This window comes from Acomys russatus, chromosome 3 (genome assembly GCF_903995435.1).
Source record: "Acomys russatus chromosome 3, mAcoRus1.1, whole genome shotgun sequence".
Lineage (NCBI taxonomy): Eukaryota > Metazoa > Chordata > Mammalia > Rodentia > Muridae > Acomys > Acomys russatus.
Window position 1 is genome coordinate 68,671,954 of NC_067139.1, and position 13,644 is coordinate 68,685,597.

The 13,644-nt window shown below is 45.5% G+C and overlaps 1 protein-coding gene across 2 annotated transcripts in view; it reads right to left on the minus strand.

Annotated features, from left to right (window-relative positions):
• Sh2d4b (SH2 domain containing 4B) overlaps positions 1 to 13,644 on the minus strand; it is a 77,922-nt gene that overhangs the window by 20,399 nt on the left and 43,879 nt on the right. The window contains exons 4-6 of one of the 2 annotated variants that reach the window (XM_051143383.1): positions 12,956 to 13,103; positions 3,422 to 3,638; positions 1,255 to 1,379 (exon numbers count right to left, since the gene is read on the minus strand). In XM_051143383.1, coding sequence (XP_050999340.1) covers positions 1,255 to 1,379; positions 3,422 to 3,638; positions 12,956 to 13,103 — 490 coding nt within the window. Of the gene's footprint in view, positions 1 to 1,254; positions 1,383 to 3,421; positions 3,639 to 12,955; positions 13,104 to 13,644 lie in introns of both variants that reach the window. The other variant, XM_051143384.1, reaches the window with a different exon arrangement.

Below are 13,644 nucleotides of genomic sequence, written 5' to 3' on the forward strand. Positions count from 1 at the left end.
TGGCAGATGAGGATCACATGGGTAATAACAGTGGCCGGGGAGGTCAGTTCTGACCAGGGGAATCCCAAGCTTTCCTAACCTGAGCTAAGTGCTGGTTAGGGAAGGAACGCTCAAAAGAACAAGGCCAAGGTGCCAAAACTTGACAGTCTGATGGAATAGAAGCATTCACATGAGCACATAGGATACTCTCCTAGGCCACTCAGACCTTAGCTGACCTTCTGATTGGCCAGAGTAACATCAATGAGATCAGCCAAGATCATCTGAACTGCCCAGCCAATTCAGACACACGTGAAGAAAGGAACAAGGTGCACTTGCTTTAAAGTATGATGCTTCTAGGAGGAAGGATAGCAGACTACCAAGAAGAGACTTGATACCCTAGCATCATATTCAAGGGGAGGAGGTCCCCATCAGTCACAGTCATAGGGAAGGGGAATGGGGTAAAAGCGGGAGGGAGGGAAGAATGGGAGGATGCATGGGATGGGATAGCAAATGAGATGTAATATGAATTATTTTACTTTTCAATTTAAAAAATGTGTAATAAATAAATAAAGTATGGTGCTCTAGAGTTGTTTGTTATGCAGCAATAGCTAACTAATATTGAGGGAACTCAAAGCCAGTAGGGTATTGCTACTTCTCTGTAGCAAATCTCTGGTGAAGTCACAGTCCTGTTTGTTTCTCTACTTGAAGCTACTGCTTATTCAGTTCCCTGGACTTGGATTAGAGTCCTTGAAATTCACTCTTGAAGTTAACTTTACACATCATCTGTTACCTTTTGAAAACCCCCCTTCTGTCTTTGAGCCTTGGTTTATTATCTGTAATGAATGGGTTGGAAGATTTCTAAGGCGCCTCCTCATCTAATGTTCTGCCTTTGAGTGACTCTGATCCCTTCATTCATCAATCTGTCATAGAATCAAAATGCATTTTTTCAGAGCAAATAGGCTGCTGTGTTATGGGTATTGATAGGAGTAGTGTTGACCCTCCTCCCCAGTAGCCAGGGGCTTCCTCACAGTAGTCTCCACTACTCCACTACGGGGACTCAAGTTCACAGCTTCCTAGAAGATAAAGACTGTATACCCAGCAGCCCAGCAACCCTGAACTCATGGATTCTTGGCAAACATTTTGGAGGAAGAATTGAAGCACGGACCCCAAAGTCCTCCACACCCCTGATTACAGCCATCCTCCAAGACTTCTTCCATCTGAGAAAGAGTTAGACATGTATACATCATCTGCCATGATGCCCACAAAGTATACTACCATGAAACCAGGGGGCAATGGACTTGGTGTTCCTCTCAAAGCCAGCTCGGCGAGGCAGCTGTTCCTCTTTGAACCAGCGCACGATGATTTCTCTGGAGAGTGGACGCAGAGGACGCTCCCAGGTCCTGCTAGGAAGAAAGAGAGTGAGGGAGTGGATGAATCCGAGAAGAAAAAGAAAGGAAAGGAGAGGGATAGAGAGGAGAAGGGAGAGAAATTGAGTGGGGCAACATGGCCCAGCAGATAAAGGCATCTGCTGCCAAGTCAGACCATGTGAGTCTGACTCAAGGAACCCACATATAGAGAACAGACTCTCACAGGTTGTCCTCTCACCCCCACATGCATGGTCTGGTATATGTGTATGTGCATGCACACACAGAAAGAAAGAAAGAAAGAAAGAAAGAAAGAAAGAAAGAAAGAAAGAAAGAAAGAAAAAGAAAAGAAAAAACAAGTTTTAAAAGCACAGAAGTGGGGAGGCATTTCTGATTATTCACCCAGATTCAGAAAACACACAAGAAATTTATCTCATAAAAATCAAGCATTTCTGCACGGGAGAAAATTTTATCTCCCAAAATCAAAAGATAAATGACAAACTGAGAAACCAGATTTGTCGCAATATTTTTCTCTCTAACTTAGGTGAATAAAGAAAGCATGGACCACATAGTGAAAGGGTGGCCTGGACCACAGATAGAGAAGAAAATAACATGGCCTTTCAACATTTGTGGAATTCTTAGTCTGGCTCATAAATACAACATGAGCATTTAAAGGATGTGAAGATGCAAAGCCTTGGTGCTAGCCTGTGCAGGGCCAGTGAATTTCAAAGGCACACAACACTTGAGCAAAGACCCTGCTTGGGAGAATGTCTTTGCAGATTATGGTTGCCCACAGTAAAATTAATTTCCATGGTTTTATATACACAGAGCCCTGTTGGTGATTGCAAAATGTTTGAAATAGTAATGCCCACTGATGGAGTCTCTGATAACTAGTCCGCAGCAGAACACAAAGCAGCTATTAAAGAAAAGAGGAAAAATGAGTTTTGTTTGTTGTTTGTTTAATGTTGGCAACTGCACACACACACAAAAAAAAGGCCAGGGGTATATGTACGAAGCTAAGAACAGTGTCTATGGTGATACACAAGGGGAAAAAAATCAGATTTCTTTAATGAACACCATACCTTTTCAGATCTTCTAGTTTAGAAATTATACATGGTGGGGAAGGAAGGGAAGGGAGGGAGGGAAGGAGGGAGGGAAGAAGGGGGAAGGGAAGAAAAGAAAGAAGAGATGAAGGAAGACAGGGAGGGAGGGAAGGAGGGAAGGAGGGAGAAACCCTGGGGAGAGAAGGTGTAAAGTCAGAGTCATCTCTTGCTAGACTCTAGTGGAGAGGAGTAGTGGGTTATGAACAACCCCAAGCTCCAATCAGAACAAAATTGTACAAACCACATTTTCTGAGGGTGAACTGACCCCTGAACATTCCCCCATAGATAAGGGAGCCGCCACAGGTGCTCAATCCCATGTCTCCCCTCCACAGGATGTAGCTGCTCTGCAAGGATGGCTGAGGAGCCTTGAGACAAGAGGCCAAACCTTAGAGCTGCACAACCAGCCAGGCAGAACATGGAGAGGCTCGAGGTGACCTTGTGTCTTTGACTTGGCCAACATGTGTTGTCACTAAAAGAGCCTTAGCAAGCAAACCCTCTAAGGACACAAATATGTGTAAGGACCTCACAATCTACCAACTAGTCTGCAAAGATACTGTTCAAACTAGGGCAACCCAGCTCCATCCATGGTTAGAAAGGGCTGTGGACCTGCTAAGACATATTTATCCCATCTCATTTCTCTCATTGCAATGTTTTGACCAAGCCTAAGGGGTCTACAACTACAGAATGTTTGGGGTATTTGTATGAGCAGATTTTGAGGGAAAGAGGATGTAGTGCTTTCTTCAGATTATCAAGGATTACAAGAATCCTTGACCTCTGAAAGTTTAACCTCTCAAAATGCAAAGTTGTTAGAAAGGTCCAGATCCCACACTTTTCCTATGTTATACCCATTACATAGATGGGAATGATGAGGCTCAGGGAAGGCAAATGACCCACAAGCAAGAGACAAAGCCCAGACTGTGGACCTTGCCTCATGGGTCCATGGCTCTTCTCAGGGTTCCGCCTACTCTCACACACCTGTCAGGCCTTGTGAGGGGTGGTGGTGGACTGCCACTAGGAAGTCGATGATGGAGTCTCGCCTCTTGCTCAGGGTTCTGCCCAAGTTCTTGGAACATGGTGCTCAGGCCAGCAACAGTTCCCTTCTGGATGGCCCTGAGTGAGTGGCGCCGGTACTCATCCCGGGCTCGCTGAGCGCGACGGCTCCTCTCCTCATCAGCTGCTTTGGACCTGCGTACTGGAAAGGAGAACAGATTGGCCTTGGCCCACAGCCCCAGCTGTGCACTGGGCAAACATAGACAGCACCGAACACAACTTACTCGAAATTCCACAATTTCCTGGGAGCTGGCCACCCAGAATCTCATGGACCACAGAAGGCATGACTCCTCTAGGGATGACAACACACACTTGGCCATAATGTGTGTGTGTGTATGTGTGTGTGCATTCATGTCTATGTATGTGTGTGTATATGTATGTCCGTGTGCTGTATGTCTGTGTATGTACATGCATGTTTGTGTGTATTCACTCTCATGTGTATGTATGTTTGTGTGTGTGTGGTGTGTGTCTGTGTCTATATATGTCTGTGTACGTGTGTATATATGCATGCCCATGTGCTTGTGTGTCTGTGTATGTGAGTGCACGTTAGTGTATATGCATGTCTGCATGTGTCTGTGTCTGTGTGTGTGTGTGGTGTGTGTGTATGTGTGTGTGTCTGTACATTTCTGTAAGTCTGTACATGTCTCTGTGTGTGTCTGTGTATGTGTATGTGTCTGTGTGAATGTATGTGTGTGTGTGTGTGTGTGTGTGTGCTTGTGGTGTGTCTGTGTGCCTGTGTGTGCACATGTACTCTTAAGAGAAGTTTGGGCTTGAGAAAATGAAAACTGAACAAACCCTACTGAAATCAAGGGCTTCTATCTGAACTGGTCATCCTGAAGTCTGGCTGCTTCTTACCAGGTCTCTACCTGCCTCTAAAGTTCAAGAGTTCTCATTAGAAAGCTCTGGAAGCTGGTCTTGGACTTCAGCTGTACAAGATTAATGATCACACTGGCTCTGGCAAACCACCTCCCCTTCCCAGAAGGAAAGCCTTACTCTTTCCACTCAACATACATCGCAGACTCCTACGGCTCCATGGAAAGCACATTTTGTCAGTATTTGGAGGAGACAGGTGAGTTGTTCTAGTCCTCAGAAAGTGTTTCTCCTTCACAGGTGGTCAGCAGCCTTTCCTGAGAAAATGGCATCTCCCAGATCCAAGCACATAGTCTGTGCTACAAAGGCCTTTACAGAGTGATGTCACACACAGACTTTCTCCTGTATTTTGAGTGTCACAGGGGCAGGTTCCTTGGCCTGCTCATTGCCCAACTCCGGTGTCCGGAACAGGGATGGCAGACAGGGTACTGTTCTAGGTGATACGGGCATCCGGAACACTATGGAGATGGTTCATGGGTAACATGCTTGTCATGCATGAAGGGAGATGTGAGTTCCATCCTCACACCCTAACAAGTGAGCATGGTGACACATGCCAGAAATCAGCTCTGGAGAGGCAGAAATAGAAGCATCCCTAGAGCTTGCTGGCCAGCCAGGCTAGCTGAATCTGTGAGCTTCAGGTTCAAGGAGAGACCCTGATTTAAAAAACAATGTGGAAAGTGGCAGAGGTGACATTCAAAGGCAACTGCTGGCCCCAGTACACACACACACACACACATACACACACACACATTTTTTAAAAGTGATTTTTAAAAGCATTCCACTGTTTGACTCTGGGCTAGATGAAGAGAAGACATGGAAGCGCACCCTTCTTTCAATTGTTCTGTCCAAGTTGGAGAAAGGACAGAAAATTATCACTAACCTTAATGAAAAAGCTTATAAGCATCATTTTAAAAAGAAGGAGTAAGAGGAGGAGAGGAGGAGAAGAAGAAGAAGAAGAAGAAGAAGAAGAAGGAGGAGGAGGAGGAGGAGGAGGAGGAGGAGGAGGGGAGGGAGAAGAAGAAGAAGAAGAGAAGGAGAAGGAGAAGGAGAAGAAGAAGAAGAAGAAGAAAGGGAGAAGGAGAGGAGAAGAAGAAGAAGAAGAAGAAGAAGAAGAAGAAGAAGAAGAAGAAGAAGAGAGAAGAAGAGAGAAGAAGAGAAGAAGAAGAAGAAATAATTAAGTGAGAGATCAGGGTCCATAGCGCACAGCAACCAGGGCTGTCATGGGAGAACCATCCTGGGACTGTGCTACGAAGGAAGTGGTGTGTTCCCACCAAAACTCATGCTGGGATGTAGGGCCTTTGAAAGTGTCTGGAGTCACCTTCGTAAGGCTGCATTAATTTTCTCGGGGATAGATCAGTTCTTGAGAGACAAATGGCTAAAATAGATCAGCTGCTTTGTCCCCTCGCCACCTCCGCTTGCTCTCAGGCAGAGAATAAATCTGTTTTCCTTGTGAATTACCGAATCTTGTGAATTACACTGAAAGAAAATGAACAAGACAGTATGAAAAGATCAAGTGTTTTCTAGAGAAAGGAGGAGAGGTGCCCAGTCCAGAAAGAAAATCTGGGTTTCGGCGACACAGTGACTCATCTGTAGGTCTCTGGCAGTAAGAATTCTGTAAAGCCTTGATTTCACTGTGGGCCGAGGGTCAGACAGGGTCAGGAAACCCAGGACCAACTTCACAGTCATTGGAAGCCTCTGCCATACAAAATACAGGCAACCTCATGGAGTTTATAGTCCCTGAGATAATGCAGAGAGACAGAAAGATGTGGGATTTGCACATGAACCCATCTGGTATGAGACAATATTATTCTTTAGTTCTCTTTCCCTGAACAATAGAGACAGTGTCACCCTTAGTCCAAGGACTGCCACACTGGGCTATTCTAGAGTCACCTCCCTGATGACACTCAGGACTTCCACTCAGTTTTCTAGCACTGAAGAAGCACAGCAGTGTCTGCTTTTCTTCTTGGAAGAATCCGTATAAGTGGTCACACAGCTCCAGAAGTGCAAAGAGGAGAGTATTGGAAAGGGTTTCACCACTTCAAGTAACATGTTGGCCAGGTATGGTAATACACTCCTAATCTTTTAGGACCATGGAAGCTGTGGCAGAAGGATTGCAAGCTTCAGGACAGCCTGACTGTATAATGAATGCATGAATGGCATAGTCACACGAGTTTATTTAGTCATCTCTTTGTGCCAGCTCTGCGTGTTGCATAGGGCTACCACTTAAGACTATAAAGCCAGTAGCCACACAGCTCCAGGAGACCCAGTTTGTTGTATTTAATCCTCAGAGTCTATGGGAGGGGAAAAAACAGCACTAAATAGTGGAGGTGTGGCAGGGTGTTCATTGGCCTTCAGGGTTCCCAGATGACAGGCAACTCATCCAGACATGGATAGCTTCCAGAAGCAGGGAGGGGTCTAAGCTGGATGCCTGGTGGATCCAAAGGATTCGGTCAGCGGTGGCCCATGGAAGGGCAGTTGAGTAGGCTTAGAGGCCAGAGGTTAAGAGGTGCCTCTCCGCGGACAATGCAGCATCACTGGAAATATGCAGGGCAGATGTACCAGAAAAGGCCACTTAGAGACAGACCTGTCACTCCTGGATCATGTGTTTTCGTGCTGTCCTGAAAGACAACTGAAAGCCACCAGAGGGCAGAGTTCCTCTGCACTCTAAACAGGCCGCATGAGCTAAATAAGCACAGGGAGTGAACAAGAGGATGAGAATATGAAGGTGCAGAGGACAGGAATGCACTGAGCGAAGAGACTGCCTGAAGCAACAGCATGTAAATCCCGAGAAATAAAATGGGCAGAATCTGTATAATTAGGCTGAATTATTATTATTATTATTACTATTATTTTATTTTTATGGGGTGGGGGAGTGGAGTGTGTGTGTGTGTAGAAGTCAGAGGACAACTGTGGCAATCAGTTCTCTTTTCGCCATATGAATCCCAAGAATTGGACTTAGGTCGTCAGTCTTGGCAGCAGTTGCCTGTACCCACTGAGCCAATTACAAGCTCCCTTGGTCAGTTTTTATACTGAGAGTGAGCAGAAGGGAGGGACCTAAGGCCAGGTTCTTGTCTTTTAAAAATTATATTGAGTGAGTGAGTGACTGACTGAATGACTGAATGACTGACTTATTGTATGTGCACATGTGCACTGAGTGTGTGTGTGTGTGTGTGTGTGTGTGTGTGTGTGTGTGTGTGTGTTTATGTATAAACCTTCTGCCCTCTGTTTTTGTTGTTTTGTTTTGTTTTGTTTTGAGACAGGGTATCTCTAGATAGCCCTGGCTGGCCTGGAACTGGCAATTTAGACCAGATTGGCCTCAAACTCTAAAAGATCCACCTGCCTCTTCCTCCCAGGAGCTGGGACTAAAGGTTGTGTCTCCATGCTCAGCATCTCTCTGTGGATTTGAGCAGAGAATTAACTGTCTATATTTTCTTTTCCTGCCTAGAAAAGGAAGGCTTCGTGGAGTTGCTTTGAGATCTCAATGAGGGAGCAGATGGGAGGGTTTTGCTCACGTCCTGGCAAGACAGTCATGAAATGTGTTCAGGGTTCTTACTGCAGAGGCTGTGCGTTCTGGGACTGAACACACAGTTTGGAAAGAGTCCGTCCATTGGTGGGCATGGGAAGAGGGATGACTAGCGGGGAGGAGGGTGTTTAAGTAGAATCAGAAGTTCCTACCAGGAAATTGAAAAAAAAAAATGAACACGTGGAAAGAGCAGGCTTCATCGCCTCTGGAGAGGGTGTGTTGACTCAGAGGGTCCTGTGCACCAGGTCACCTGCATAAACCCAGTGCCTTTATCGATAAAGACTGTGAAGGCTGAAAAGTGAGCACCCAGGTCTTAGAAGGCCATGAGATTCTTCTGCAGTTAACCTGCTCTAATGGAAGGAACTCTCTCAGCCCCCACGCCAAGTCTTCTGGGGGAATCGCGCTATTTAGCCTCTTCCCTCTAGCACAGCTTTATACCTGACAACAGAGGCCCCCGTGCTGACCTTGGCCAACTGACTTATCCCAGCTTTCCTTGGGCCATGTAGATAGGGCAATGACTGCCTCTGCAAAGCTAAAGGCCCGGGGCTCTGTGAGCAACTCCACAGGAGAGGAAACTCAAATAGAGCCTACATCAGGTAGGCAAAAGTTAAGGTGGGCACTACCCATAGGTTTAATATTGAAAAAAGGCACACAGAATAGAAGTGGCCCCTGGTTTATGATGGTTTAATTTGTGATGTTTTTACAACAGTAATATGAATTTAGTCAATACTGTGCTTTGAATTTTGATTTTCAATCTCTTCCCAGGCTAGCTATATAGCTGTCTCTCTCTCTGTCTCTCTCTGTGTCTCTCTGTCTCTGTCTCTCCCCCCCACCTCTGTCTCTCTCTCTCTCTCTCTCTCTCTCTCTCTCTCTCTCTCTCTCTCTCTCTCTCTGTGTGTGTGTGTGTGTGTGTGTGTGTGTGTGTGTGCGCGCGCGCGCGCGCGCGTGCGCGCGCGCTGATGCTGGTCTGTGACAATGAACCACCGCTCCCACCCAGCCAGGTGATCTGAGCAGATCATCGCTCATTGAGCCAGAATGTTCTGTAGTTTAAGGTTAGAATTAGGATCATGATTTCAACTTAGGGCTTCAGGATCATAACTTTCTTATAAGTTGAGTTTCAACTGTAGCCATGTTCAAGGAATAACAAGGTACCAGTAATTTTTCTTGTCGCTGAGACCAACTACCTGATAAAAAGCATCTTAATTTTGAGGATACAATTGGTGTTGGTGGAAAAGGATGGTGGTGGGTGCCTAAGTCAACTGTTCACCCTACATCTCGCAGTGAGAAAGCAGAGAGCTGGCTGGTGTTCTGCTAGCTTTCACGTGCTTTGTTACTCAGTCAGGTACCACCCATATTCACCATGGGTCTTTCTCCTCAGATAATCCTCTCTGGAAACACTCTACAGACCAAGCTGGAGGTGAAACGTCTCAAGTAGCCTCGAGGTTTATTAATCCAATCAAGCTTTCCTACTGGAATCAGCTGTCAACCATGACACTCCCACATCCCATGCAGAGGACAACATAAGTCCTTCTTTCTTGTGTCCCTTCAACTTCCGGTCCACACTCGTCTCTGCTCCAGCCCACTTCCTGTCCAGCCCACTTCCTGTCGAGCACCATGCTCAACAGCTCCTCCAGGCTCAGCCTGTCCCATACATCTAGCACGTTAGAATCACTATTGTTCAACCGAGGACCCAGAACCACTTCTTTTTAAGAGGGAAATGGATAGAACCAACATCGCAGGACCTCGTGCCAGGTTTTATGAGCAGTTTTCTCAGGCAACGGTCTCAGTAACGTGACAAGGAGGGAGGCAACGGCATGTAGGAGGTGGATTTGGGGCCACAGCCCAAATCCCACAGTTGGAGGACTCTCAGAGTGACCAAAACTCCTACTCAAGATGGCCGAACCTCATTTACATTTTAACCTCATCTACAATACAAATTCTCCATAAATAATATCAGTTGCTGGATGCTCTCTAAATCTCCGTCCAACTCCACACGGCTACAAATTCACAGTAGGAAAGCTGTTAAGCACACTGCCATCCCTGACCTATCCAGAGAGTTTCAGAAGCAAGGTCTCTAAGATTTGAGCTGAGTAACTAATGCTCCATTCGAGTGACACTGAGAGCCATCTTTGCCAGGTTTTTTTTTTCTCAGTTGGAGAATTTAATTTGACTGTTTTATCAAAACTGCTGCTCCTGATAGATTAATGGCCCAGTATATCTTTCAGATTAAGTTAATTGTGTGCAGAATAGATGTGCTAGATTTGAACGACATGCTCTGAGTACAGCTCATCATTCTTTAAGAAAGAATGAAATGAGAACGTCTAATTGGGGAGCCTGAATTATCACATAGTGCGAGCTTTTCAGACACATTTCCATTTCCAGTGGCCACACAGCATACTGAGCTACAATCAAGCAGCTCTCAGAGGACAAGATTGCCAGTCTCTGTCCCCAGTGAAACAGCAGCGGACGAGCTCTGCAGAAGGGTCCCAGCCTTGCAGGAATAACCCCATAGCATTTGTTTGCAGTCACCCTGTAATCACCAGCTTTCCAGCCAGGGCTCTCCACAGTCACCTCAGCAGCTTCACTTTGTGCACCTCGCTATTCCTTTTTCTTTCTTTTCTTTTTTCCAGCATAAGTGTTGTCTTTTCTCCTCCTTCCACTTGTCTCTCCCTCCATTGTGAATTCAGATAAATGGTTTCACTTTTAGCTTTCCCCCTCTCATCTTTCCAGCCTCATTTTTCACAGTGGTCCATTACGAATCCCAGGATGCAGTTATATTGTGATTTTCATACATGCATTTTCTGCTTCGGTCATAACTACAAATATGCCCCAGAAACTGAGCATTTCAGGGATGAATTTATGAGAGAGACAGAGCTGAGATAGACACATAGAGATAGAGAGATACAGAGACAGACAGAGAGAGGATGAATATAGAGGGCTCAAAAGCAAAGGTGAATTAGGAACCTCTGAAGATGGGGATGAAGTGATAGCTCAGAGGTCAACAGCAGAGGACTGACATTCAGTTCTCTGCATACGTCAGATGACTCACAACCTCCCGTAACTTTAGCGCTGGGGATCCAACAACTTCTGCAGGCACCTCAATCACACACACACACACACACACACACACACACACACACACACACACTGAAAAAGAAAAATAAGTATTTTTGAAAAGGACCTCTGAGCATCCTTTCTCCTGAAGGCAGTGAGAACAGTGGCAAATGCTCAGAATACTAAAAAGTCTTCCTCAGAATATTAAAATTTAACCAAAACCTTAGATAAATTCAGGAAGCATTATTTAAAAACCAAGAGTTCAACCAAATGAAGCTATTAAATGTCCATAAAGAACCCCCAGGCCGAAGCGGCCTCACTGGTGAATTCTATCAAATGTTTAAGCAAGAATCCCAGTTCTTCAAGCCGTTCCCAAAAGTTGGAAGAAGCAAACGCTTCCCAACTCACTCACTGATACCCAGATTATTTTAAAACCCAGCCCGGACTTCCAACAATATAAGACGAGCAGAGGCTGCTCAGCCATCATGAATACTAATGCAAAAGTCCTCAACAAAATGTCCGGATACTGGGACTGGAGAGGCAGCTCAGTTGGTAAAGTGCCTGCTATGCAAACATGAGGCCATTGTTTGGATCGCTGGCATCTATGTAAAAGCTAGGCATAGTGACATGCGCCTGTAACATCAGAATCGGGGAGAGGCAGAGAGTGGAGACAGGCAGACTCTTGGAGCTCACATGCCAGCCAGACTAGGCGATCAGGGAGCTCCAGATTCGTGGAAAAAATATTTAAGAGGAACAGAGGAAGACATCCATCACCAGACATCAACATGCACCTTCTACATGTACACATGAACGCACACACATACATATGAATGCACACTTACACACATATGTGCACCCACCCATGTGCACACACTACATGCACCTCACACATACATTTATATAAAAATGTATACTAAGCACACTAAACATAGTAACAAATATTTCAAAAGATTATACGCTATAAATGAGATTTATCCCAGGACTACAAGACTGACTTCAAACCTCAGCCATGGCACGTACCATCTTAGTAAAGAGCTAGAGAGTTTACACAGAATCATCACACAAATGCAGAAAAACCCAATACCCCTTCATGATAAAGCACTCAACAATGAGGCAGTGGGGCCTTCTCAACCTGGTGAAAGCCATGTGTGAAAAACCCACAGCTAGTGGCATACTTGCCAATAAAAGAAGGAACTCTTTCCCTACAGCCAAAAAAGAAAGATGTCTCAGTTTGCTACTTTACTGCTACACAGTACTGGTAGTTCCAACCAGAACAATTAGATAAGACAGAGACAGAGACAGACAGACAGACAGACAAATATAAATCAAAACAAACAAAAAATCAACAAGACAAAACAATGCCAAAAATAAATTGTAAAAGTCCAGAAAAAAATAGGGTTTGTTTTGTGTTGGCCAACCACACCTGGCCATGTCTCTCTCTGTCTCTCCAACCCTGTCCCTCTCTGTGCGTATGTCTCTCCATCTCTGTCTGTCTCTTTTTGTTCACACACACACACACACACACACACACACACACACACACACACACATGCACACACACACACACACACACCTGCTTCTGCTTGCTTCCTAAGGGTCATGAAGCTACTGTTCTGGCTCAATGCCTGTCTGCTTCCTGCCATGACAGTCATGGACTAACCCTCTGAAACTCTAAGCAAGTTCCCAATTAAATATTTTCTTTTATAAGAGCTGCCTTGGTCATGGTGGTCCTTCACAGCAATAGAATCCTAAATCAGACAACAGCATAGAGTCAGGGAATTACTGGCTACTCAGTAAATGTAATGTTTCATTTCTTTAACGTGAGATATCTCCAGGGTAGGCGCATAAGCTCTTGAAGCGTAGGAGCCTTATCCCATCAGGACCATGAACATGGGGAAAGCCTTGTGTGGAAAGGAAGGAGCCTAACATGATGGTGAGGCACATGTACAGTGGGAGGAGCTGGGTGGGGAAAGCAGGACAGGCCTCCAGGCCCAGGACACAGCTCAACTCACACTGCTCTTCCCACTCGCGCTCCTCCGTCTCACTGGCTTGGCAGTGTAGCTGGGCCTGCTTCAAGGTCCAATAAAGTTCCTTCGCCCTCTGCTCCTCCTGGAGGCGAATTTGTTCTTCTCCTCGCCTCCTCTCTTCTTCCTCTTTCCTCTGAAAATAAATTATTGAAACAGAATGGCATTAGGATGGGGAACTGTCTATGGGATTCTGCAGTGCTGCCTTGAATAACGTGGCCAGCAGTGACCATGACACTCCCGGTCCCTACACCAACAAAATGTGATAGTCACGCTTAGTAACAATCAAATGGATCCTGTATTGAGGCAAATTTGATTTCCTGATTTGTGCTCCAGAGGATTAAACCTAGACTCATGAGCAGTGGTTCTCAACTTTCCTGATGCTATGACTCTTTGGTACAGTTCCTTATGTTCTGGCAACCCTTAGCATAAAATAATTTTCATTCCTGCTTCACAGCTGTAATTTTGCTTCTGTGATGAATCCCAATATAAATATCTGTGTTTTCCAATGGCCTTAGATGACCCCTGTGAAAGGGTCTTTTGACCACCAAAGGGGTCATGACCCACAGGTTGAAACCCCCTGCTCTAGAGCCTCACGGATGCTTAGCAAGTGCCCAACACTGTGACATCCCAGCCCAGCAATGTTTAAACCCTGCCGCATTCTACAAAGCTAAAAG